General features: G+C 46.8%; 1 protein-coding gene and 1 pseudogene across 1 annotated transcript; one reads left to right on the top strand and one right to left on the bottom strand.

Annotated features, from left to right (window-relative positions):
• Positions 1 to 1,213: 1,213 nt before the first annotated feature.
• LOC120318566 lies at positions 1,214 to 17,782 on the top strand (annotated as a pseudogene).
• LOC120318565 (zinc finger protein 664-like) lies at positions 7,626 to 22,069 on the bottom strand. The gene is made up of 2 exons (XM_039366317.1): positions 21,114 to 22,069; positions 7,626 to 7,741 (listed from the first exon to the last, which is right to left on the bottom strand). The coding sequence occupies exon 1, from the start codon at positions 21,734 to 21,736 to the stop codon at positions 21,311 to 21,313; it is 426 nt and encodes a 141-aa protein (XP_039222251.1). The 5' UTR covers positions 21,737 to 22,069; the 3' UTR covers positions 7,626 to 7,741; positions 21,114 to 21,310.
• Between the last annotated feature and the right edge of the window lie 1,197 nt (positions 22,070 to 23,266).

Genomic DNA, 23,266 nt, shown 5'->3' with positions numbered 1-23,266 from the left:
AATTATTTTAGTTGCTCTTTGCAATCTTTTTTGTAATGCGGTGACCAAAGCTGGATGCAGCATTCCAGATGTGGCCTTACTAAGGCTTTATAAAGCGGTACTAATACTTCGGATGATTTTGATTCTCTGCCTGTTTATATAATCAAGGATTGTATTAGGTCTTCTGGCCTGCCGCCACACACGGCTGACTCCTATTTAAGTGATCGTCCACTGAGAGTCCAAGGTCCCTCTCACAGTTCCAGTGTTTGTGCCATGTTTCGTCTAATCTGTACTGGTACCTCGGGATTAGCCTGCCCAGGTGTAAAACCTTGTTTTTCTCCACATTAAATGGCAGGTTGTTGAATAGGGCCCATTGTTCAAGTCTCTCAAGTTCTTTTTGGATCCCGAGCTTCTCTTCCGGGGTGTTGGCTATTCCTGCCATAGAGCCCTGCAATGTCTCAGGCAAAAGCATAAGATAAAGTCCATTCTCTCTCCCCCCCCCCTTGTCTCCCCCTGGTCCTTCGTCCACCCCTCAGTTGCGCCTGGGCTGTTCTGAGAACAATCTCTTTCCCTGGGCGACCTTGGCTGGTCTCCGTCTTCCAGGTGACCCCCCTGCATCCCGGCCTTTCTTCCCCGGCCAAGGCAGCGTCTCTCCCCACGCCCTCCCGCCCCCTCCCATTGCTGCTGTCCGGGGGTGGGCAGGCTGCCTGGAACGGGGAGGAGCCTCAGAGGTCACAGGGCGTCCTATCCAGTCCGAAGCACCCGAGGTCAGAGGTCCCCAACCTTGGCAAGGGTGTGGCTGGCTGAGGAATTCTGGGAGTTGAAGTCCAGAAGCCTCAAAGCCCCCCAAGGCTGGAGACCCTCAATGGTCCAGGGGGCGTTTCTGGCCCCGCCTCCTCTCCCTCCTCCCCCCTCCCCTCCCTCTCTGGCTGGGCAGAACGGGGGGGGGGAGAAACCTTTCCAAACGGAAAAGACGGGAACAGAAATCCTCCAAATCCAGCCCGGCCTGGGACCCCCTCGCCCCCCCTTCCCCCCCGTGCGAGGAGGGGCTCCGGGGGGGGCGCAGGGGGGCGGGGGGGGGCAGGGATCGGCCCTGAGAGGCGGGAGGGGCTGCCTGGCCGGAGCCCCCGCCTTCCCCTCCCCGCCCTGCCAAAGAAAGGCCCCGGATGGGGAGGAAGGGGGGAAGTGGCAGCCCCAGCAGCGCCCCCACCCTCTGCCTGCCTGGGGGAGAGGGGGCGGGGGGGTGGACGAACGGACCCCAAAAGTGAAAGGGAAACCCTTAAACTCCCCGCCGAGTGTAGCATGCCCGTCGCTACTGCGCAGGCGCCAACTCACTGATTCCAGGAAGGAGGCCCCAGATTGGTCGGCCGGGGGAGGACGGCGAATGGCAGGAGGACTTTTCGGGGCGGCCCCTCCAGAGGAACAGGCGGAGCTTATAGAGGAAAAGGGCTCGCAGCGAAGTCCCGCCTCCACTTCGGGAAACGAATAGAACTGAGGCGCCTGGCTGGCTCGCAATCCAGGTGGGGCGCAGGGGATGCTGGGAGTGGCAGTCCGAGAGGCGCTCTGGCGGAGGGAGGGGGAGGCCGAGGCCTAGTCTGGCGGGACGGGCGCTGGGAGGGAGGCCTGCCCGGAAAGTGTCGCTGAGAGGCGGAGGCTTTGGCCTTCCTGCCTGGGAGGGCCTGGGACTCCCTCCGGGGAAGGGACGAAGCCGTGACCCGCCTCTCCTCCCCCTTTTCGCCCCTGCAGCAGGACGGGCGAGCCCGGCGGAGGAAGGAAGGAAGGAAGGAAGGAGGCGCCGCCCGAGAGGAGAGGAGGCCCCGCGGAACAGCCCCGGGAGGAGACGGCGGGAAGGCCCGGCAGGGATGAGCCGAGAGGGACCCGGAGAAAGGAGGCCGCCCAGAGGGAGAAGCGGGGAGCAGGAAACGGGCGGAGACCCCGAGACGGGCCTGGAGGGCGGAGGGTCCTTCAGAAGAGGCGGAAGACCCGGGAATCCCCAGAGAATCCAGGAGGGAGGAGAGAAATATCAGTGCCCGGAATGTGGAAAATCCTTCAAAAGAAATAGAGTTCTTGTAAACCATCTAAGAATCCACTCAGGAGAAAAGCCATTTGAATGCCTGGAGTGTGGAAAGAGCTTCAGTCAGAGGAGCAGCCTTTATAGACATCAAAGGATCCACTCAGGAGAAAAACCATTTGAATGCCTGGAGTGTGGAAAGAGCTTCAGTTGGAGGGGACAGCTTTATGTACATGAAAGAATCCACTCAGGAGAGAAACCATACAAATGCCTAGAATGTGGACAGAGCTTTACTCGGAATGAACACCTACGTCAACATCAAACAATCCACACTGGAGAGAAACCACATAAATGCCTGGAGTGTGGAAAATGCTTCAGTCAGAAGGGAAACCTTTATGCACATCAAAGAATCCACTCAGGAGAAAAGCCGCATAAATGTCTGGAGTGTGGAAGGAGCTTCATTGAGAGGAGCCACCTTTATACACATCAAAGAATCCACACTGGAGAGAAACCACATAAATGCCTGGAGTGTGGAAAGAGCTTCAGTCAGAGTAGCAGCCTTTATGTACATCAAAGGATCCACTCAGGAGAAAAACCACATAAATGTTTGGAGTGTGGAAAGAGCTTCAGTCAGAGTAGCAGCCTTTATGTACATCAAAGGCTCCACACTGGAGAAAAACCATACAAATGCCTAGAATGTGGAAAGAGCTTTACTCGGAATGAATACCTACGTCAACATCAAACAATCCACACTGGAGAGAAACCACATAAATGTCTGGAGTGTGGAAAATGCTTCAGTCAGAAGGGAAACCTTTATGCACATCAAAGGAGCCACACAGGAGAAAAACCGCATAAATGCCTGGAGTGTGGAAAGAGTTTCAGTCATAGATACAGCCTTTATGCACATCAAAGAATCCACACTGGAGAGAAACCACATAAATGCCTGGAGTGTGGAAAGAGTTTCAGTCAAAGGAGCGGCCTTTATGTACATCAAAGGATCCACTCAGGAGAGAAGCCGCATAAATGCCTGGAGTGTGGAAAGAGCTTCTGTCGGAGGGGAAGCCTTTATACACATCAAAGAATCCACTCAGAAAAACCGCATAAATGCCTGGAGTGTGGAAAGAGCTTCCGTCTGAGTGGAAGACTTTATACACATCAAAGAATCCACTCAGGAGGAAAACCGCATAAATGCCTGGAGTGTGGAAAGAGCTTCAGTCTGAGTGGAAGACTTTATACACATCTAAGAATCCACTCAGGAGAAAAACCACATAAATGTTTGGAGTGTGGAAAGAGCTTCAGTCTGAGGAGAAGCCTTTATGCACATCAAAGGCTCCACACTGGAGAAAAACCATACAAATGCCTAGAATGTGGAAAGAGCTTTACTCGGAATGAACACCTACGTCAACATCAAACAATCCACACTGGAGAGAAACCACATAAATGTCTGGAGTGTGGAAAATGCTTCAGTCAGAAGGGAAGCCTTTATGCACATCAAAGGAGCCACACAGGAGAAAAACCGCATAAATGTCTGGAGTGTGGAAAGAGTTTCAGTCATAGATGCAGCCTTTATGCACATCAAAGAATCCACACTGGAGAGAAACCATATAAATGCCTGGAGTGTGGAAAGAGTTTCAGTCAAAGGAGCAGCCTTTATGCACATCAAAGAATCCACACTGGAGAGAAACCATATAAATGCCTGGAGTGTGGAAAGAGTTTCAGTCAAAGGAGCAGCCTTTATGGACATCAAAGGAGCCACACAGGAGAAAAACCGCATAAATGCCTGGAGTGTGGAAAGAGCTTTACTGTGAGTGGAGCTGTATGTCAACATCAAAGAATCTACACAGGACACCTTTCTAGACATCAAAGGATTCATACTGGAGAGAAACCATACAAATGTCCGGAGTGTGGAAAGAGCTTCAGTGCGAGGGCAAACCTTTATACACATCAAAGAATCCACACTGGAGAAAAGCCATATAAATGCCTTGAATGTGGAAAGAGCTTTAGTCAGAGAGGAAATCTTTATAGACATCAAAGAATTCACACTGGAGAAAAAACATATAAATGACTGGAGTGTGAAAAGAGCTTCAGTGGGAAGGGAAGTCTTTCTAACTAAGAATCAAAGAATCCACACATGAGGAAAAACCATATAAATACCTGGCAAAGACTGGCAAAAACTTTGGGATAAAAATATTATATAAAAAAAACTTATATAAGATGTTTTATAGATGGCATATGACACCAGTGCTCTTAGGGAAAATGTTTAAACATATTTTCCCTAAGAGCACTTGGAAAAATATTTAAAAATATTCGGATATTTGCTGGAAATGTAAACAATAGCCAGGCACTTATTACCATGCCTGGTGGACATGCCCTATCGCTGAGAAATATTGGTCTAAGATCCATAGATGGTTGGAAAAGATGATGAAACTACAGATAGAATTTAAACTGGAATTGTTTTTGTTAGGAATATTAAGACCTAATTATGGTAAAGAGAATGACTATTTGATATTGCATGTTTTAACAGCTGCAAGGATAGTGTTTGCCCAATTTTGGAAAAATGAGAATTTACCATCTGACCAGACTATAATTACTAAAATTTTAGAGTGTGCAGAAATGGATAGACTAACATTAGAAATGAAAGAAAAAGATGATTCAATTTAGTTTAGAACTTGGGAAAAATTTTATCAATGGTTAGAGACACGTTAGAACTTGAAGGATTCAATATTTTAGAATAGATGACTGATTTTTAACCGAGTTCTAACTAATACTTTGATGATATGATTATTTTTCTTGATTTACTGATTTTCATTTGTTACTTTTGATTGGTAGGAGTTTTTGAGATTTTATTAGTAGCGTTTACTTAATAGATCAACGTATTTGTTTATTAACTGTTTTTAATATGTTATAGTCTAAGCTCCGGTAAAAATGGTTGAATATTATATTTACTCATTATTATGATCCAGACGGTAGCTTGTTTGTTGAAATATGTGATTGTACCTATCCTTATTTTACCCTAAACCCTTTATTCCCTTCCCCTTCCCTCCCACGCCCTCCCTTTACCATACCTGTATTGTTCCTATTTTTCCTTATTTACCTAAACTTAATAAAATTTTGTTTAAAAAAAAAGAATTCACATTGGAGAGAAAACATAAATGCCTGGAGTGTGGAAAAAGCTTCAGTGGGAGGGGAAGTCTTTCTAAGCATCAAAGAATCCACACGTGAGGAAAAACCATATAAATGCCTTCAGTGTGGAGAATTCTTCACAACAAGCACAAATCTGTACTGTGTGTGAATACAATGAGAAATTCTTCCTGATCTGAATTCACCTGGGAGAAAACCCCTAAAAATTCATGGTGCGTGGAAAAGGTTCACTCAAAATAGGTCTCAATAAAAATTACAAATTTACACTCAGCAGAAAGTTTATAAATGCACCCAGAGTGTGCTGAATCCTTCAGAACAAATGGCAGTGTCAGCTCCCCATAGATCCCTATAGGGACGCTGCCCTTCTGGCGGGAGGGGGGACTTTGGGGTCTTTTCTGTGATGCATCCATTTTACTCTGTTCCTCTTTTCCATTGATTATCTTCCTGGGGATGGGAGGGGGGAAGGATGAGCCTGGGGCCATCTGTTTTGTCTCAGCTCCCGAGGATCTCAGCCTCTGAGAACAACTTCTTACCTTCTCAGTTCGGAGTTCTCATAACACCTTTGCACCTCTGCATTGGCTCCCTGTAAACTGGGCGGTTGGGAAGGATTTTGAAACGTGGGTTTTAAGCTGTTGTTTTCGCACGGGAATTTTAGATCCTGCCTGCTTTCTCTGCAATCACTATCTCTCAATAAAAGTTCCTTTTGAAATGACTCTTGATTCAAGAGTTCTGCTTTCTTGAAGGACTAGCTGAGACAAGACCTTACAGGCAGCTGAAAAATCACCCAATAACCCACATGGGAGATAAACAGAAATTGATTAATCGTGGCTAATATACCGCCAATTGTAGCCAGCAAATCCAGTGCAGCCCTGGATGACATGCACAACGGTTTCTATAGTGCAAGGGTGTCAAAAAGTCAGCCAATGGGCCGGATGCATCATAGCAAAACCACATGCACCCCTTGTCAGCAATGGCAAAAAAGCCGGGATATGTCACGACACATCACGTGACATGAATTTGACACCCCTGCTCTAGTGCTAAGAACCCCCTTAAATATTTATCACAGAGCTAATTATGATGCAATAAGGAAGAGATGTGGATACTTTTTATTGTCATTCAACAATAAAGTGAGTGTATACAGTATTATTGGCCCAAATGTTCAAGGATATGCAGTCGTGGGAACAACCATTTTACTATTTCTTGTATTATGATGATTTAATGTCCTAACTTGTGAGACATAATAGTTTAATTTGATCCACACTACATGTTTTTAAGTGTTTTGTCCGATATTTCTTACAAAATAATCCACATTCTTGCAAATTCTGCAAAGGATGCGCAAACCTATGAGTGCAATTGTATTCAATTCCATTCCCTGTTACTATCACAAAGATATTCACTCCATCATTGGAACAATGTGGCTGTAAAGTATGTGGGCCATAAACTCAAAATTTCAGTGCTGCGGGAAATAACATTCCTTGCCTTAGTCATGAAAGACTTCTCTGTGCTAATTCTTTCATGTAATCAATAGGGGTTTTCCAAATGCCTCTAGCATGTAGGACAGTCCCAGATATTTAAAATTCTGAAGTTGTCATTTGGATGCCCTCAGTGTTCTATTTATACTTTTTTCCCTTTTTAATAAAAAAAACCACAACTGTCAAGGTATTGATTTAATAGTTGAACAGCTTATGTAATATAATTTTAATGAAAGGTGTATGGTGCAATGATGGGAATGACTCAGCATGGTCTGTCTCCCTTTAAGAGCCTGAATATAAAAGGTAGGCTTTGCTGGAATGTCTTTCTCTCTCTTCTCTTCCACCTCCTGCTGTTTGCTGGATCCTGCTGTATTAGCACGTGTATGTATATTTGTTCCTGGTGTATGATATTGTAGACAGTGTAAGGTAAACCACCATTTGATACAAGTTTGTCTTTACTGTGTTTACTCTTGGGTTACCTCAGGCAATGTTTGCACGCTCTGACAGCTTATGGCCCCAGAGAGAAGAGAAACCCAATGAAAGCTTGTACCAGAACCAGAGGAGTTGAGGCTTGTGGTTTGTTGTAGTTTGTGGTGGTTTGAAGAAGCAGGCAACATGGCCTCCATCAGCGTAATGGGAGGAGGTTTCGCTGTGTCTTGGCTGAATGAGACCAACTAACTCTCCTGGTGCTCTGTTCATTGGACAATTCATGGGACATTCTAGTGACCAGTTTAGAGACCATGCAAGAGAAGGACGTAACCATGAGTTATTTCACTGGCCAGTTGCTGGAGGAGGAACAGAAACGTCTGGAAAGACAGCAGAGAGGGGGTGACAACGCACAGCCCAGGCTTAAGATTGCTACATTCAAAGATGCTAGCAGAGGAGCTGAAAATGTTTGCACGCTGAAACACTGATAACAGGAATCAAAGATGGGAAAAACCAAAAGACCTCTAAATGCTAACATAAGCAGAAAATTTTCCCTTTGCCAGTTCCAAAGATCTCTCCAAACCAGCCTGTGTCCATAGCAGCTATCCAGGTTTTCAAAACTGGGTGTATTTCCTCCACACACCCAGGCAGCAACATGTAAAAGGGAAAGTTTATTATTTTAACCAATTCATTTTGTTTTATCTTTCTGTACCTGTACTTCTCGCTTCGCTCCGGGCACTTATAGGGTTTCTCTCCAGTGTGAATTCTTTGATGTTGATATAGAGCTCCATTCACAGTAAAGCTCTTTCCACACTCCAGGCATTTATGCGGTTTCTCTCCTGAGTGGATTCTTTGATGTACATAAAGGTTGCTCCCCAGACTGAAGCTCTTTCCACACTCCAGGCATTTATATGGCTTTTCTCCAGTGTGGATTCTTTGATGTGTATAAAACCTTTCCCTCCAATTGAAGCTCTTCGCACATTCCATCCAGGGGAGTCGGGAGGAGGCCGGGCCCACGGCTCGCATCCCGGGGCCCTCCTGGCGCTCCGCTTGGACCCGACGCCCCGCCGTTGCTGGCCAAGGCTGTCCGTGCAGGGAGGCTGGCTCTGACCCCTGGAGCCCCGGAACCGTCGGCCCCCTTCCTCGGAGACCCCGGATCAAGCCGGGGTGGTGGTGGGAAGCAGGCCAGGCAGGGCGGCCCCCGAATGAGGATCGGGGCGGCAGCTGTGGCTCCTTCTCTGCTGGGGGTCCCAGGAAAGACACGTTCGCACTGCCAGGTGGCCGTGCTCCATTTGGAGGTTTTTCTAGCCAGCTTGCACGTTGTGCTAACGCAGTGTTTCTCAACCTTGACAATTTGAAGGCATGTGGACTGCAACTCCCAGAATTCCACAGCCAGCATTGCTGGCTGTGGAATTCTGGGAGTTGAAGTCCACATGCCTTAAAATTGTCAAGGTTGAGAAACACTGTAATAAAGGCTGAATGTGGGTAGAGCTTTACTGAGTATAGAGGCCTACCTCGACATCAAAAAATTCATGTGAGACAAAAATGATAAATACGCCTGAATGTGAGAAGACCTTCAGTCACAGTGTTTATCTCAGGAATTGAATCGCATACTTACTTTGGTCAAGTGTGAATAGACACACAAGGAATTTGTCTCAAGCGCACTAGCTCTCCGTGTACATACAAAGCAACAGAATGACGATCATATAATTCCAATAGGATGGTTGAGTGAAGAAGATAAGGGTAAATAATAACTGCCAAATAAGGGACTTTCTCAGGGTGAACAATAAAAGACTTTTCCAATTGTACGTGCTTTTACAGGTTTTATCTGGCTGAAATTGTACCTTTCCACAAACTAATGTGACTCGTGATGCCTTTTCCCGTGTGAACGTTCTCCTTTTAATTTATTTATTTATTTAGGAGACTTATATACCACTTTTAAGTGCAAGCACTCTCTAAGCGGTGTACACCAGTAAGCAATGTATATATATATATTACATTGCCCCCAACAATCTGGGTCCTCATTTTACCTACCCCGGAAGGATGGAAGGCTGAGTCAACCTTGAGCCGGTGAGATTTGAACCGCTGACCTGCTGAACACAGTCAGCTAAAGTGGCCTGCAGTACTGCACTCTAACTGCTGCGCCACCTCGGCAATGTAATGCATAACTGACATGCAATGTAATGCATAACTGACATGCAATGCTCATGTCAGTTAGGCTTAATATTATGGGATGTTACTGTCCACGTCTCTGATGTGACTGAGCAGGATGATTTCTCCCATCCAATCAAGTCTTGTTTTGTACTTTTTCTACTGTATGGAGTGTAAAATGAAACTCAGTTCTGTGTCCTGGATTCCCTCTTTTCATTAAGAAAAACCTCTTTGCTATAATACTCTAATAAATTGACTTAAAATGATCACCCTACTCGGTGCCTAATTGGAACACGTGTGTCATGGCTGAATCTAGGGCTAATTTGCCCTTCATTGCTGTGGGTGTGAAAGAGTTGCTCCCTGTTTGATATAATAATAAAGTTGGAAGGGACCTTGGAGGTCATCGAGTCCAACCCCCTGCTCAGGCAGGAAACCCTACACCATTTCGGACAGTCTCTTCTTAAAAAACTTCCAGTGTTGGAGCATTCACCGCTTCTGGAGGCAGGGTGTTCCATTGGTTAATTGTTCTGTCAGGAAGTTTCTCCTTAGTTCTAGGTTGCTTCTCTGAAAGCACCATGTAAGACCATCACCAGATATCTGAAACTCTAAATTGGATGCCCTCAATGATCCCCTTTAAAGCTTTTTAGCAGAAACAGGAGATTCTCTTAAGGCCGACAAAGCTTTGTGTAACTTTGTGTATTTGAAGGAGAATGCCGACCTTGTACTCCCAAATGTGCACGACATAATTAAGGCCATAGTAGCTTTGCTCAGCCCCCCATCCCAGGATCTTCACAATGCGAAACACCCATCACTCAGACTGCTTTTATTCCTGAACAGTAATTTTATTTCTCCCGACCGTGTGGCAGTAATGCTGCAAATACAGCTTACAGCTCAACTTAAGAGCAGGAGTGTCAAACTCAATTTCATTGAGGGCTGCATTGCGGTTGCCCTTGGGGGGCCAGGTGGATGTGGCCAGGGTTGGTGTGGATGGGGTAGGTGTGGCCTACTGGGTGGGCATGGCCAGCTCTACATCGTTCGCATCAAGGGTGCCTGCGGGGGCCTGGGCAGGAGTGGGACAGATCTGAGAGTCTGGGAGAAGGGGGTGGGACCGGGGCAAGCGCCAAGGCATGGTCCACTGGAGGACCCTCACTGGGAGGAGGGCGCCCCACTGCCTGCTGAAACTGGGCAGGCTGGGAGCTGGGCAGCCTTGCATTTCTTTTTGGATTTGCGCTGCCCCGCTCAGCCTCTCGGTGCTGTAAGAGCGCCCCGCTGCCTGCCGAAACCCCTCTGCCGGAGCCGATCAAGCCGGATATGTGAAGTACGAGAGGGCCATTTGCTGACCACTTCCAAGCGATGGTGCATTTCCTCATTCCTCACAAAGGATGACACCTCAGCATGCACCCAGGGGACGGGGCTGAGGCAGCAGGAGCTGGTTCCTCGCTGTTTCCAGACGGCCTTGTGGCGCTAAGACTGAATGCGTTTCAGCATAGATGGCCACCGCAAAATTGTACATTGGCTGGCCTGGGCCAGGGCCAAGGCAGTGGGGGCCGTTCCCTCACTGTTTCCAGGATGGCTTCACGGGCCACATGAAACCACTTCGCGGGCCGCATCTGGCCCCCGGGCCTTGTGTTTGACATGTCTGATTTAGAGTGAGTCTTTCAGAATTATGACCTATACCCAAAGTTATGGCCACTGCAACACCTGCCCCTCCCATTGTGTGATCACAATTTGGGCGCTGGGCAAATCCCTTATGACTGGGGGGGGGGGCAGTCCGCTGGGGCAGGTCCATACTTGCTCCCATGAACTAGGACTTCAGGTTCACTCTATTTACTCTTCATACTTTGGGCGTTAATGTATAGGCAGCCGGTCCTTTTCGATTGTCCCCCTCCGACATCTGTATTAGTCCTGGATGGTGGAGAAAACAATTTCCAAAGAACTTTGCTCACAAAAGTTTATTAAACAACTTTCTTTTCTCTCTACTCCAAGATATCTGTTTTTGAATTAATTTGGCAGCTCTTTCGACGTCTCAGAAGGAAGGAAAAGAATTAAAAAAAATTTTTGCTTCCTTTCCCCATCCTCCCTTTCAACAAATCGCAAGCGACACCCTTCAAAAACAATAAATTAGTGATACATTCAAGTAAACCGGCCAAGGCGATCCCAGCAGCAGCTTTTTCTCTTGCCCTGTTCTTCTGCTGCTGCCTGGAGAGAGGGACGGGCCTGGCCTTCTCCACCAGCTGACCTTCCTCTCTGCCGCAGAGACTGGAGTGGGGCTTTGGCCTCACAGCACAGAGACCTCTACTGCGGCCCTACTGCGGCCCGAAGCAAAGGCTGGGGCTGTTTGCACCGGCAGCCGGGTCCCCGGGCATGCCCCCTCCCCACTGTCCATGGACTCTTTGAGGAGAAACGCTTTCTGGTGGTGGCTACGACCAGGAGGGGCATTTGGGATCCCTTGAAACCTTTCAGAGTCGGGACACGGTCACCACCATTGGATGTTTCGCAGGATGCGATCAAAGATGATTGGAAGGCAACTTAACTTGGCATAAGAGTAGCCAAACTGAGCAGTGAGAGCTACTGTGAGAGCTTCCCTTTCCATTGAGGCTTACTGCAGGGACTCGCCCAGGTAGCGTCCACAGGGAACCATCTCCAGGCAGGTGACTCTCAGTCTGTACCTGGACAACTTTGGATGATTTGTAAAGGTTGTTTAGGCTCAGTTGGCAATTGGATGGGGGACCACCAGGAAATGTAAGAGATGCTGTCTAGCACTGAACAGCGATACAGACTGACTCTAGCTCAGTCTGTATCGCTGTTCAGAAAATGCTTCGAAGGTGGTTGTGAAGACACAGGCTGTTGGGTCTGACTTGAGGATGGTTCCTCTGCTCAGTTGATTAATGGCTGCTCTGGGAAAAGGTTAATTGAGGTCCAGCCTCTTTAGCACCTGGAGCAGGGCAGGGACTGGAATTGGAAAGGCAGCGTTGGCCCATTGCTTACATGTTGCCCCCAAGAGAGCTGCAGACCCCTCCCCTCTCTAACAGCATCACCCAGAGATTTCTGTGCCTCACCCAACAAATGTCCCATACCTCTTTGAGGAGGGGGCTTTGCCCTTGGGCTGGGGGGGGCAGGCAGGTGGTTGAGCCACAGGGAGCTTTGGTGTGCAATGCAGTAAGTGTTTTGCCCAGATGTACACATTCTTTTCCCTTTTATTCTTCTCTTGTATGGCTCATGGCTGGACGGAAGCAGGACGCCGATTGGTCGCTTTGGGGAGGGCAGCGATTGGCAGGAAGACACCTTGGGGCGGTCCATTCAAAAGAAAATGGAAGAGCTATCGCCAAGTCCCGCCTCCACTTCCGGAAACAAATACTGCTATCATGTCTCCCCTAGTCCTTCTTTTCACTAGAGAGCCATGCCCAGTTCTTGCAACCGTTCTTCATATCTTTTAGCTTGCAGGCATTTAATTATTTTAGTTGCTCTTTGCAATCTTTTTTGTAATGCGGTGACCAAAGCTGGATGCAGCATTCCAGATGTGGCCTTACTAAGGCTTTATAAAGCGGTACTAATACTTCAGATGATTTTCATTCTCTGCCTGTTTATATAATCATGGATTGTATTAGGTTTTCTGGGCTGCCGCCACACACGGCTGACTCCTATTTAAGTGATCGTCCACTGAGAGTCCAAGGTCCCTCTCACAGTTCCAGTTTTTGTGCCATGTTTCGTCTAATCTGTACTGGTACCTCGGGTTTATCCAGCCCAGGTGTAAAACCTTGCTTTTCTCCACATTAAATGGCATGTGGTTGAATAGGGCCCATTGTTCAAGTCTGTGAACTTTGGATCCCGAGCTTGTCTTCCGGGGTGTTGGCTATTCCTGCCACAGAGCCCTGCAATGTCTCAGGCAAAAGCATAGGATAAAGTCCATTCTCTCCCACCCCCCCAGCCCCCCTGGTCCTTCGTCCACCCCTCAGTTGCGCCTGGGCTGTTCTGGGAACAATCTCTTTCCCTGGGCGACCTTGGCTGGTCTCCGTCTTCCAGGTGACCCCCTTGCATCCCGGCCTTTCTTTCCCGGCCAAGGCAGCGTCTCTCCCCACGCCCTCCCGCCCCCTCCCATTGCTGCTGTCCGGGGGTGGGCAGGCTGCCTGGAAGGGGGAGGAGCCTCAGAGGTCACAGGGCGTCCTAGCCCAGGCCGAAGCACCCGAGGTCAGAGGTCCCCAACCTTGGCATTCTGGGAGTTGAAGTCCAGAAGCCTTAAAGCCCCCAAGGCTGGAGACCCTCAATGGTCCAGGGGGCGTTTCTGGCCCCGCCTCCTCTCCCTCCTCCCCCCTCCCCTCCCTCTCTGGCTGGGCAGAACGGGGGGGGGAGAATCCTTTCCAAACGGAAAAGACGGGAACAGAAATCGTCCAAATCCAGCCCGGCCTGGGACCCCCTCGCCCCCCCTTCCCCCCCGTGCGAGGAGGGGCTCCGGGGGGGGCGCAGGGGGGCGGGGGAGGCAGGGATCGGCCCTGAGAGGCGGGAGGGGCTGCCTGGGGGCCGCGGGGGGAGCCTGGGCGGAGCCCCCACCTTCCCCTCCCCGCCCTGCCAAAGAAAGACCCCGGATGGGGAGGGAGGGGGGAAGTGGCAGCCCCAGCAGCGCCCCCACCCTCTGCCTGCCTGGGAGAGAGGGGGCGGGGGGGAGGAAGAAGGGACCCCAAAGGTCAAAGGGAAACCCTCAAACTCCCCGCGGAGTATAGCATGCCCGTCGCTACTGCGCAGGCGCCATCTCACTGATTCGAGGAAGGAGGGCCTAGATTGGTCACTCGGGGGAGGAAGGCGAATGGCAGGAGGACTTTTCGGGGCGGCCCCTCCAGAGGAACAGGCGGAGCTTATAGAGGAAAAGGGCTCGCAGCGAAGTCCCGCCTCCACTTCCGGAAACGAATAGAACTGAGGCGCCTGGCTGGCTCGCAATCCAGGTGGGGCGCAAGGGATGCTGGGAGTCGCAGTCCGAGAGGCGCTCTGGCGGAGAAGGGAGGGGGGAGGGGGGAGCCCGAGGCCTTGTCTGGCGGGACGGGCGCTGGGAGGGAGGCCTGCCCGGAAAGTGTCGCTGAGAGGCGGAGGCTTCGGCCTTCCTCCCCGGGCGGGCCTGGGACTCCCCTCCGGGGAAGGGACGAAGCCGTGACCCGCCTCTCCTCCCCCCTTCGCCCCTGCAGGAGGACGGGCGAGCCCGGCGGAGGAGGACGGAAGGAAGGAAGGAGGCGCCGCCCGAGAGGAGAGGAGGCCCCGCGGAGCAGCCCCGGGAGGAGACGGCGGGGAAGGCCCGGCAGGGATGAGCCGAGAGGGACCCGGAGAAAGGAGGCCGCCCGGAGGGAGAAGCGGGGAGCAGGGAACGGGCGGAGACCCCGAGACGGGCCTGGAGGGCGGAGGGTCCTTCGGGACAGGCGGAAGACCCGGGAATCCCCAGAGAATCCAGGAGGAAGGAGAGAAATATGAATGCCCGGAATGTGGAAAATCCTTCAAAAGAAATAGAGTTCTTGTAAACCATCTAAGAATCCACACAGGAGAAAAACCATTTCAATGCCTGGAGTGTGGAAAGAGCTTCAGTCAGAGGAGCAGCCTTTATAGACATCAAAGGATCCACTCAGGAGAAAAACCATTTGAATGCCTGGAGTGTGGAAAGAGCTTCAGTCGGAGGGGACAGCTTTATGTACATCAAAGAATCCACTCAGGAGAGAAACCATACAAATGCCTAGAATGTGGAAAGAGCTTTACTCGGAATGAACACCTACGTCAACATCAAACAATCCACACTGGAGAGAAACCACATAAATGCCTGGAGTGTGGAAAATGCTTCAGTCAGAAGGGAAGCCTTTATGCACATCAAAGGAGCCACACAGGAGAAAAACCACATAATTGCCTGGAGTGTGGAAGGAGCTTCAGTCTGAGGAGCAGCCTTTATGTGCATCAAAGGATCCACTCAGGAGAAAAACCACATAAATGTTTGGAGTGTGGAAAGAGCTTCAGTCAGAGTAGCAGCCTTTATGTACATCAAAGGATCCACTCAGGAGAAAAACCACATAAATGTTTGGAGTGTGGAAAGAGCTTCAGTCAGAGTAGCAGCCTTTATGTACATCAAAGGATCCACTCAGGAGAAAAACCACATAAATGTTTGGAGTGTGGAAAGAGCTTCAGTCAGAGTAGCAGCCTTTATGTACATCAAAGGCTCCACACTGGAGAAAAACCATACAAATGCCTAGAATGTGGAAAGAGCTTTACTCGGAATGAATACCTACGTCAACATCAAACAATCCACACTGGAGAGAAACCACATAAATGTCTGGAGTGTGGAAAATGCTTCAGTCAGAAGGGAAACCTTTATGCACATCAAAGGAGCCACACAGGAGAAAAACCGCATAAATGCCTGGAGTGTGGAAGGAGCTTCAGTCTGAGGAGAAGCCTTTATGCACATCAAAGAATCCACACTGGAGAGAAACCACATAAATGCCTGGAGTGTGGAAAGAGCTTCAGTCAGAGTAGCAGCCTTTATGTACATCAAAGGATCCACTCAGGAGAAAAACCACATAAATGTTTGGAGTGTGGAAAGAGCTTCAGTCAGAGTAGCAGCCTTTATGTACATCAAAGGCTCCACACTGGAGAAAAACCATACAAATGCCTAGAATGTGGAAAGAGCTTTACTCGGAATGAATACCTACGTCAACATCAAACAATCCACACTGGAGAGAAACCACATAAATGTCTGGAGTGTGGAAAATGCTTCAGTCAGAAGGGAAACCTTTATGCACATCAAAGGAGCCACACAGGAGAAAAACCGCATAAATGCCTGGAGTGTGGAAAGAGTTTCAGTCATAGATGCAGCCTTTATGCACATCAAAGAATCCACACTGGAGAGAAACCACATAAATGCCTGGAGTGTGGAAAGAGTTTCAGTCAAAGGAGCGGCCTTTATGTACATCAAAGGATCCACTCAGGAGAGAAGCCGCATAAATGCCTGGAGTGTGGAAAGAGCTTCAGTCGGAGGGGAAGCCTTTATACACATCAAAGAATCCACTCAGAAAAACCGCATAAATGCCTGGAGTGTGGAAAGAGCTTCCGTCTGAGTGGAAGACTTTATACACATCAAAGAATCCACTCAGGAGAAAAACCGCATAAATGCCTGGAGTGTGGAAAGAGCTTCAGTCGGAGGGGAAGCCTTTATACACATCAAAGAATCCACTCAGAAAAACCGCATAAATGCCTGGAGTGTGGAAAGAGCTTCCGTCTGAGTGGAAGACTTTATACACATCAAAGAATCCACTCAGGAGAAAAACCGCATAAATGCCTGGAGTGTGGAAAGAGCTTCCGTCGGAGGGGAAGCCTTTATACACATCAAAGAATCCACTCAGAAAAACCGCATAAATGCCTGGAGTGTGGAAAGAGCTTCCGTCTGAGTGGAAGACTTTATACACATCTAAGAATCCACTCAGGAGAAAAACCACATAAATGTTTGGAGTGTGGAAAGAGCTTCAGTCTGAGGAGAAGCCTTTATGTACATCAAAGGCTCCACACTGGAGAAAAACCATACAAATGCCTAGAATGTGGAAAGAGCTTTACTCAGAATGAACACCTACGTCAACATCAAACAATCCACACTGGAGAGAAACCACATAAATGCCTGGAGTGTGGAAAATGCTTCAGTCAGAAGGGAAACCTTTATGCACATCAAAGGAGCCACACAGGAGAAAAACCGCATAAATGCCTGGAGTGTGGAAAGAGTTTCAGTCATAGATGCAGCCTTTATGCACATCAAAGAATCCACACTGGAGAGAAACCATATAAATGCCTGGAGTGTGGAAAGAGTTTCAGTCAAAGGAGCAGCCTTTATGCACATCAAAGAATCCACACTGGAGAGAAACCATATAAATGCCTGGAGTGTGGAAAGAGTTTCAGTCAAAGGAGCAGCCTTTATGGACATCAAAGGAGCCACACAGGAGAAAAACCGCATAAATGCCTGGAGTGTGGAAAGAGCTTTACTGTGAGTGGAGCTGTATGTCAACATCAAAGAATCTACACAGGACACCTTTCTAGACATCAAAGGATTCATACTGGAGAGAAACCATACAAATGTCCGGAGTGTGGAAAGAGCTTCAGTGCGAGGGCAAACCTTTATACACATCAAAGAATCCACACTGGAGAAAAGCCATATAAATGCCTTGAATGTGGAAAGAGCTTTAGTCAGAGAGGAAATCTTTATAGACATCAAAGAATTCACACTGGAGAAAAAACATATAAATGACTGGAGTGTGAAAAGAGCTTCAGTGGGAAGGGAAGTCTTTCTAACTAAGAATCAAAGAATCCACACATGAGGAAAAACCATATAAATACCTGGCAAAGACTGGCAAAAACTTTGGGATAAAAATATTATATAAAAAAAACTTATATAAGATGTTTTATAGATGGCATATGACACCAGTGCTCTTAGGGAAAATGTTTAAACATATTTTCCCTAAGAGCACTTGGAAAAATATTTAAAAATATTCGGATATTTGCTGGAAATGTAAACAATAGCCAGGCACTTATTACCATGCCTGGTGGACATGCCCTATCGCTGAGAAATATTGGTCTAAGATCCATAGATGGTTGGAAAAGATGATGAAACTACAGATAGAATTTAAACTGGAATTGTTTTTGTTAGGAATATTAAGACCTAATTATGGTAAAGAGAATGACTATTTGATATTGCATGTTTTAACAGCTGCAAGGATAGTGTTGCCCAATTTTGGAAAAATGAGAATTTACCATCTGACCAGACTATAATTACTAAAATTTTAGAGTGTGCAGAAATGGATAGACTAACATTAGAAATGAAAGAAAAAGATGATTCAATTTAGTTTAGAACTTGGGAAAAATTTTATCAATGGTTAGAGACACGTTAGAACTTGAAGGATTCAATATTTTAGAATAGATGACTGATTTTTAACCGAGTTCTAACTAATACTTTGATGATATGATTATTTTTCTTGATTTACTGATTTTCATTTGTTACTTTTGATTGGTAGGAGTTTTTGAGATTTTATTAGTAGCGTTTACTTAATAGATCAACGTATTTGTTTATTAACTGTTTTTAATATGTTATAGTCTAAGCTTCGGTAAAAATGGTTGAATATTATATTTACTCATTATTATGATCCAGACGGTAGCTTGTTTGTTGAAATATGTGATTGTACCTATCCTTATTTTACCCTAAACCCTTTATTCCCTTCCCCTTCCCTCCCACGCCCTCCCTTTACCATACCTGTATTGTTCCTATTTTTCCTTATTTACCTAAACTTAATAAAATTTTGTTTAAAAAAAAAGAATTCACATTGGAGAGAAAACATAAATGCCTGGAGTGTGGAAAAAGCTTCAGTGGGAGGGGAAGTCTTTCTAAGCATCAAAGAATCCACACGTGAGGAAAAACCATATAAATGCCTTCAGTGTGGAGAATTCTTCACAACAAGCACAAATCTGTACTGTGTGTGAATACAATGAGAAATTCTTCCTGATCTGAATTCACCTGGGAGAAAACCCCTAAAAATTCATGGTGCGTGGAAAAGGTTCACTCAAAATAGGTCTCAATAAAAATTACAAATTTACACTCAGCAGAAAGTTTATAAATGCACCCAGAGTGTGCTGAATCCTTCAGAACAAATGGCAGTGTCAGCTCCCCATAGATCCCTATAGGGACGCTGCCCTTCTGGCGGGTGGGGGGACTTTGGGGTCTTTTCTGTGATGCATCCATTTTACTCTGTTCCTCTTTTCCATTGATTATCTTCCTGGGGATGGGAGGGGGGAAGGATGAGCCTGGGGCCATCTGTTTTGTCTCAGCTCCCGAGGATCTCAGCCTCTGAGAACAACTTCTTACCTTCTCAGTTCGGAGTTCTCATAACACCTTTGCACCTCTGCATTGGCTCCCTGTAAACTGGGCGGTTGGGAAGGATTTTGAAACGTGGGTTTTAAGCTGTTGTTTTCGCACGGGAATTTTAGATCCTGCCTGCTTTCTCTGCAATCACTATCTCTCAATAAAAGTTCCTTTTGAAATGACTCTTGATTCAAGAGTTCTGCTTTCTTGAAGGACTAGCTGAGACAAGACCTTACAGGCAGCTGAAAAATCACCCAATAACCCACATGGGAGATAAACAGAAATTGATTAATCGTGGCTAATATACCGCCAATTGTAGCCAGCAAATCCAGTGCAGCCCTGGATGACATGCACAACGGTTTCTATAGTGCAAGGGTGTCAAAAAGTCAGCCAATGGGCCGGATGCATCATAGCAAAACCACATGCACCCCTTGTCAGCAATGGCAAAAAAGCCGGGATACGTCACGACACATCACGTGACATGAATTTGACACCCCTGCTCTAGTGCTAAGAACCCCCTTAAATATTTATCACAGAGCTAATTATGATGCAATAAGGAAGAGATGTGGATACTTTTTATTGTCATTCAACAATAAAGTGAGTGTATACAGTATTATTGGCCCAAATGTTCAAGGATATGCAGTCGTGGGAACAACCATTTTACTATTTCTTGTATTATGATGATTTAATGTCCTAACTTGTGAGACATAATAGTTTAATTTGATCCAAACTACATGTTTTTAAGTGTTTTGTCCGATATTTCTTACAAAATAATCCACATTCTTGCAAATTCTTCAAAGGATGCGCAAACCTATGAGTGCAATTGTATTCAATTCCATTCCCTGTTACTATCACAAAGATATTCACTCCATCATTGGAACAATGTGGCTGTAAAGTATGTGGGCCATAAACTCAAAATTTCAGTGCTGCGGGAAATAACATTCCTTGCCTTAGTCATGAAAGACTTCTCTGTGCTAATTCTTTCATGTAATCAATAGGGGTTTTCCAAATGCCTCTAGCATGTAGGACAGTCCCAGATATTTAAAATTCTGAAGTTGTCTTTTGGATGCCCTCAGTGTTCTATTTATACTTTTTCGCTTTTTAATAAAAAAACCACAACTGTCAAGGTATTGATTTAATAGTTGAACAGCTTATGTAATATAATTTTAATGAAAGGTGTATGGTGCAATGATGGGAATGACTCAGCATGGTCTGTCTCCCTTTAAGAGCCTGAATATAAAAAGTAGGCTTTGCTGGAATGTCTTTCTCTTCTCTTCCACCTCCTGCTGTTTGCTGGATCCTGCTGTATTAGCACGTGTATGTATATTTGTTCCTGGTGTATGATATTGTAGACAGTGTAAGGTAAACCACCATTTGATACAAGTTTGTCTTTACTGTGTTTACTCTTGGGTTACCTCACGCAATGTTTGCACGCTCTGACAGCTTATGGCCCCAGAGAGAAGAGAAACCCAATGAAAGCTTGTACCAGAACCAGAGGAGTTGAGGCTTGTGGTTTGTTGTAGTTTGTGGTGGTTTGAAGAAGCAGGCAACATGGCCTCCATCAGCGTAATGGGAGGAGGTTTCGCTGTGTCTTGGCTGAATGAGACCAACTAACTCTCCTGGTCCTCTGTTCATTGGACAATTCTTGGGACATTCTAGTGACCAGTTTAGAGACCATGCAAGAGAAGGACGTAACCATGAGTTATTTCACTGGCCAGTTGCTGGAGGAGGAACAGAAACGTCTGGAAAGGCAGCAGAGAGGGGGTGACAACGCACAGCCCGGGCTTAAGATTGCTACATTCAAAGATGCTAGCAGAGGAGCTGAAAATGTTTGCACGCTGAAACACTGATAACAGGAATCAAAGATGGGAAAAACCAAAAGACCTCTAAATGCTAACATAAGCAGAAAATTTTCCCTTTGCCAGTTCCAAAGATCTCTCCAAACCAGCCTGAGTCCATAGCAGCTATCCAGGTTTTCAAAACTGGGTGTATTTCCTCCACACACCCAGGCAGCAACATGTAAAAGGGAAAGTTTATTATTTTAACCAATTCATTTTGTTTTATCTTTCTGTACCTGTACTTCTCGCTTCGGGCTAACGGAGGTTCCTGTGCAAGCACAGTATAGAGAAGCAAAACAGCGTGATCTTGTTCTAAATGCCCTTGATTTGTAATTATTTCTAAGACGGCTTGCAGGCTAACAATGCTATTAAGCATATGAACAAGAGAGCCTATAACTTCTACTCTCCATCTTCTTGCCACACAGTGAATTCTTCAATGTACATAAAGGCTGCTCCTCTTACTGAAGCTCTTTCCACGCTCCGGGCACTTATAGGGTTTCCCTCCAGTGTGAATTCTTTGATGTTGATATAGAGCTCCATTCACAGTAAAGCTCTTTCCACACTCCAGGCATTTATATGTGTTTTCTCCAGTGTGAATTCGTTGATGTCTATAAAGGTTTCCACTCTGACTAAAGCTCTTTCCACACTCCAGGCATTTATGCGGTTTCTCTCCTGAGTGGATTCTTTGATGTACATAAAGGTTGCTCCCCAGACTGAAGCTCTTTCCACACTCCAGGCATTTATATGGCTTTTCTCCAGTGTGGATTCTTTGATGTCTATAAAACCTTTCCCTCCAATTGAAGCTCTTCGCACATTCCATCCAGGGGAGTCGGGAGGAGGCCAGGCCCACGGCTCGCATCCCAGGGCCCTCCTGGCGCTCTGCTTGGACCCGACGCCCCGCCGTTGCTGGCCGAGGCGGTCCACGCAGGGAGGCTGGATCTGACCCCTGGAGCCCCGGAACCGTCGGCCCCCTTCCTCGGAGGCCCCGGATCGAGCCAGGGTGGTGGTGGGAGGCAGGCCAGGCAGGGCGGCCCCCGAATGAGGATCGGGGCGGTGGCTGTGGCTCCTTCTCTGCTGGGGGTCCCAGCAAAGACACGTTCACACTGCCAGGTGGCCGTGCTCCATTTGGAGGTTTTTCTAGCCAGCTTGCACCTTGTGCTAACACAGTGTTTCTCAACCTTGACAATTTGAAGGCATGTGGACTGCAACTCCCAGAATTCCACAGCCAGCATTGCTGGCTGTGGAATTCTGGGAGTTGAAGTCCACATGCCTTCAAATTATCAAGGTTGAGAAACACTGTAATAAAGGCTGAATGTGGGTAGAGCTTTACTGAGCATAGAGGCCTACCTCGAGATCAAAATATTCATGTGGGAGAAAAATGATAAATATCTCTAGAGTGTGAGAAGACCTTCAGTCATGGTGTCTACCTCAGGAATTGAATCGCATACTTACTTTGGTCAAGTGTGAATAGACACACAAGGAATTTGTCTCAAGCGCACTAGCTCTCCGTGTACATACAAAGCAACAGAATGACGATCATATAATTCCAATAGGATGGTTGAGTGAAGAAGATAAGGGTAAATAATAACTGCCAAATAAGGGACTTTCTCAGGGTGAACAATAAAAGACTTTTCCAATTGTACGTGCTTTTACAGGTTTTATCTGGCTGAAATTGTACCTTTCCACAAACTAATGTGACTCGTGATGCCTTTTCCCGTGTGAACGTTCTCCTTTTAATTTATTTATTTATTTAGGAGACTTATATACTACTTTTAAGTGCAAGCACTCTCTAAGCGGTGTACACCAGTAAGCAATGTATATATATATATATATTTACATTGCCCCCAACAATCTGGGTCCTCATTTGACCTACCCCGGAAGGATGGAAGGTTGAGTCAACCTTGAGCCGGTGGGATTTGAACCGCTGACCTGCTGAACACAGTCAGCTAAAGTGGCCTGCAGTACTGCACTCTAACTGCTGCGCCACCTCGGCAATGTAATGCATAACTGACATGCAATGTAATGCATAACTGACATGCAATGCTCATGTCAGTTAGGCTTAATATTATGGGATGTTACTGTCCACGTCTCTGATATGACTGAGCAGGATGATTTCTCCCATCCAATCAAGTCTTGTTTTGTACTTTTTCTACTGTATGGAGTGTAAAATGAAACTCAGTTCTGTGTCCTGGATTCCCTCTTTTCATTAAGAAAAAACTCTTTGCTACAATACTCTAATAAATTGACTTAAAATGATCATGTGCCTAATTGGAGCACATGTGTCATGGCTGAATCTAGGGCTAATTTGCCCTTCATTGCTGTGGGTGTGAAAGAGTTGCTCCCTGTTTGATATAATAATAAAGTTGGAAGGGACCTTGGAGGTCATCGA

The sequence above is a fragment of the Crotalus tigris genome, unplaced genomic scaffold (assembly GCF_016545835.1).
Source record: "Crotalus tigris isolate CLP2741 ecotype Arizona unplaced genomic scaffold, ASM1654583v1 scf7180000020256.29988, whole genome shotgun sequence".
Taxonomy (NCBI): domain Eukaryota; kingdom Metazoa; phylum Chordata; class Lepidosauria; order Squamata; family Viperidae; genus Crotalus; species Crotalus tigris.
The sequence above is the reverse complement of the archived record's forward strand: the minus strand, read 5'-3'. Positions and strand labels throughout refer to the sequence as shown.

Excerpts from the sequence above, each read along its gene's own strand:
- LOC120318565 (XM_039366317.1), bottom strand. The coding sequence starts at position 21,736 with ATGCGAGCCGTGGGCCTGGCCTCCTCCCGACTCCCCTGGATGGAATGT.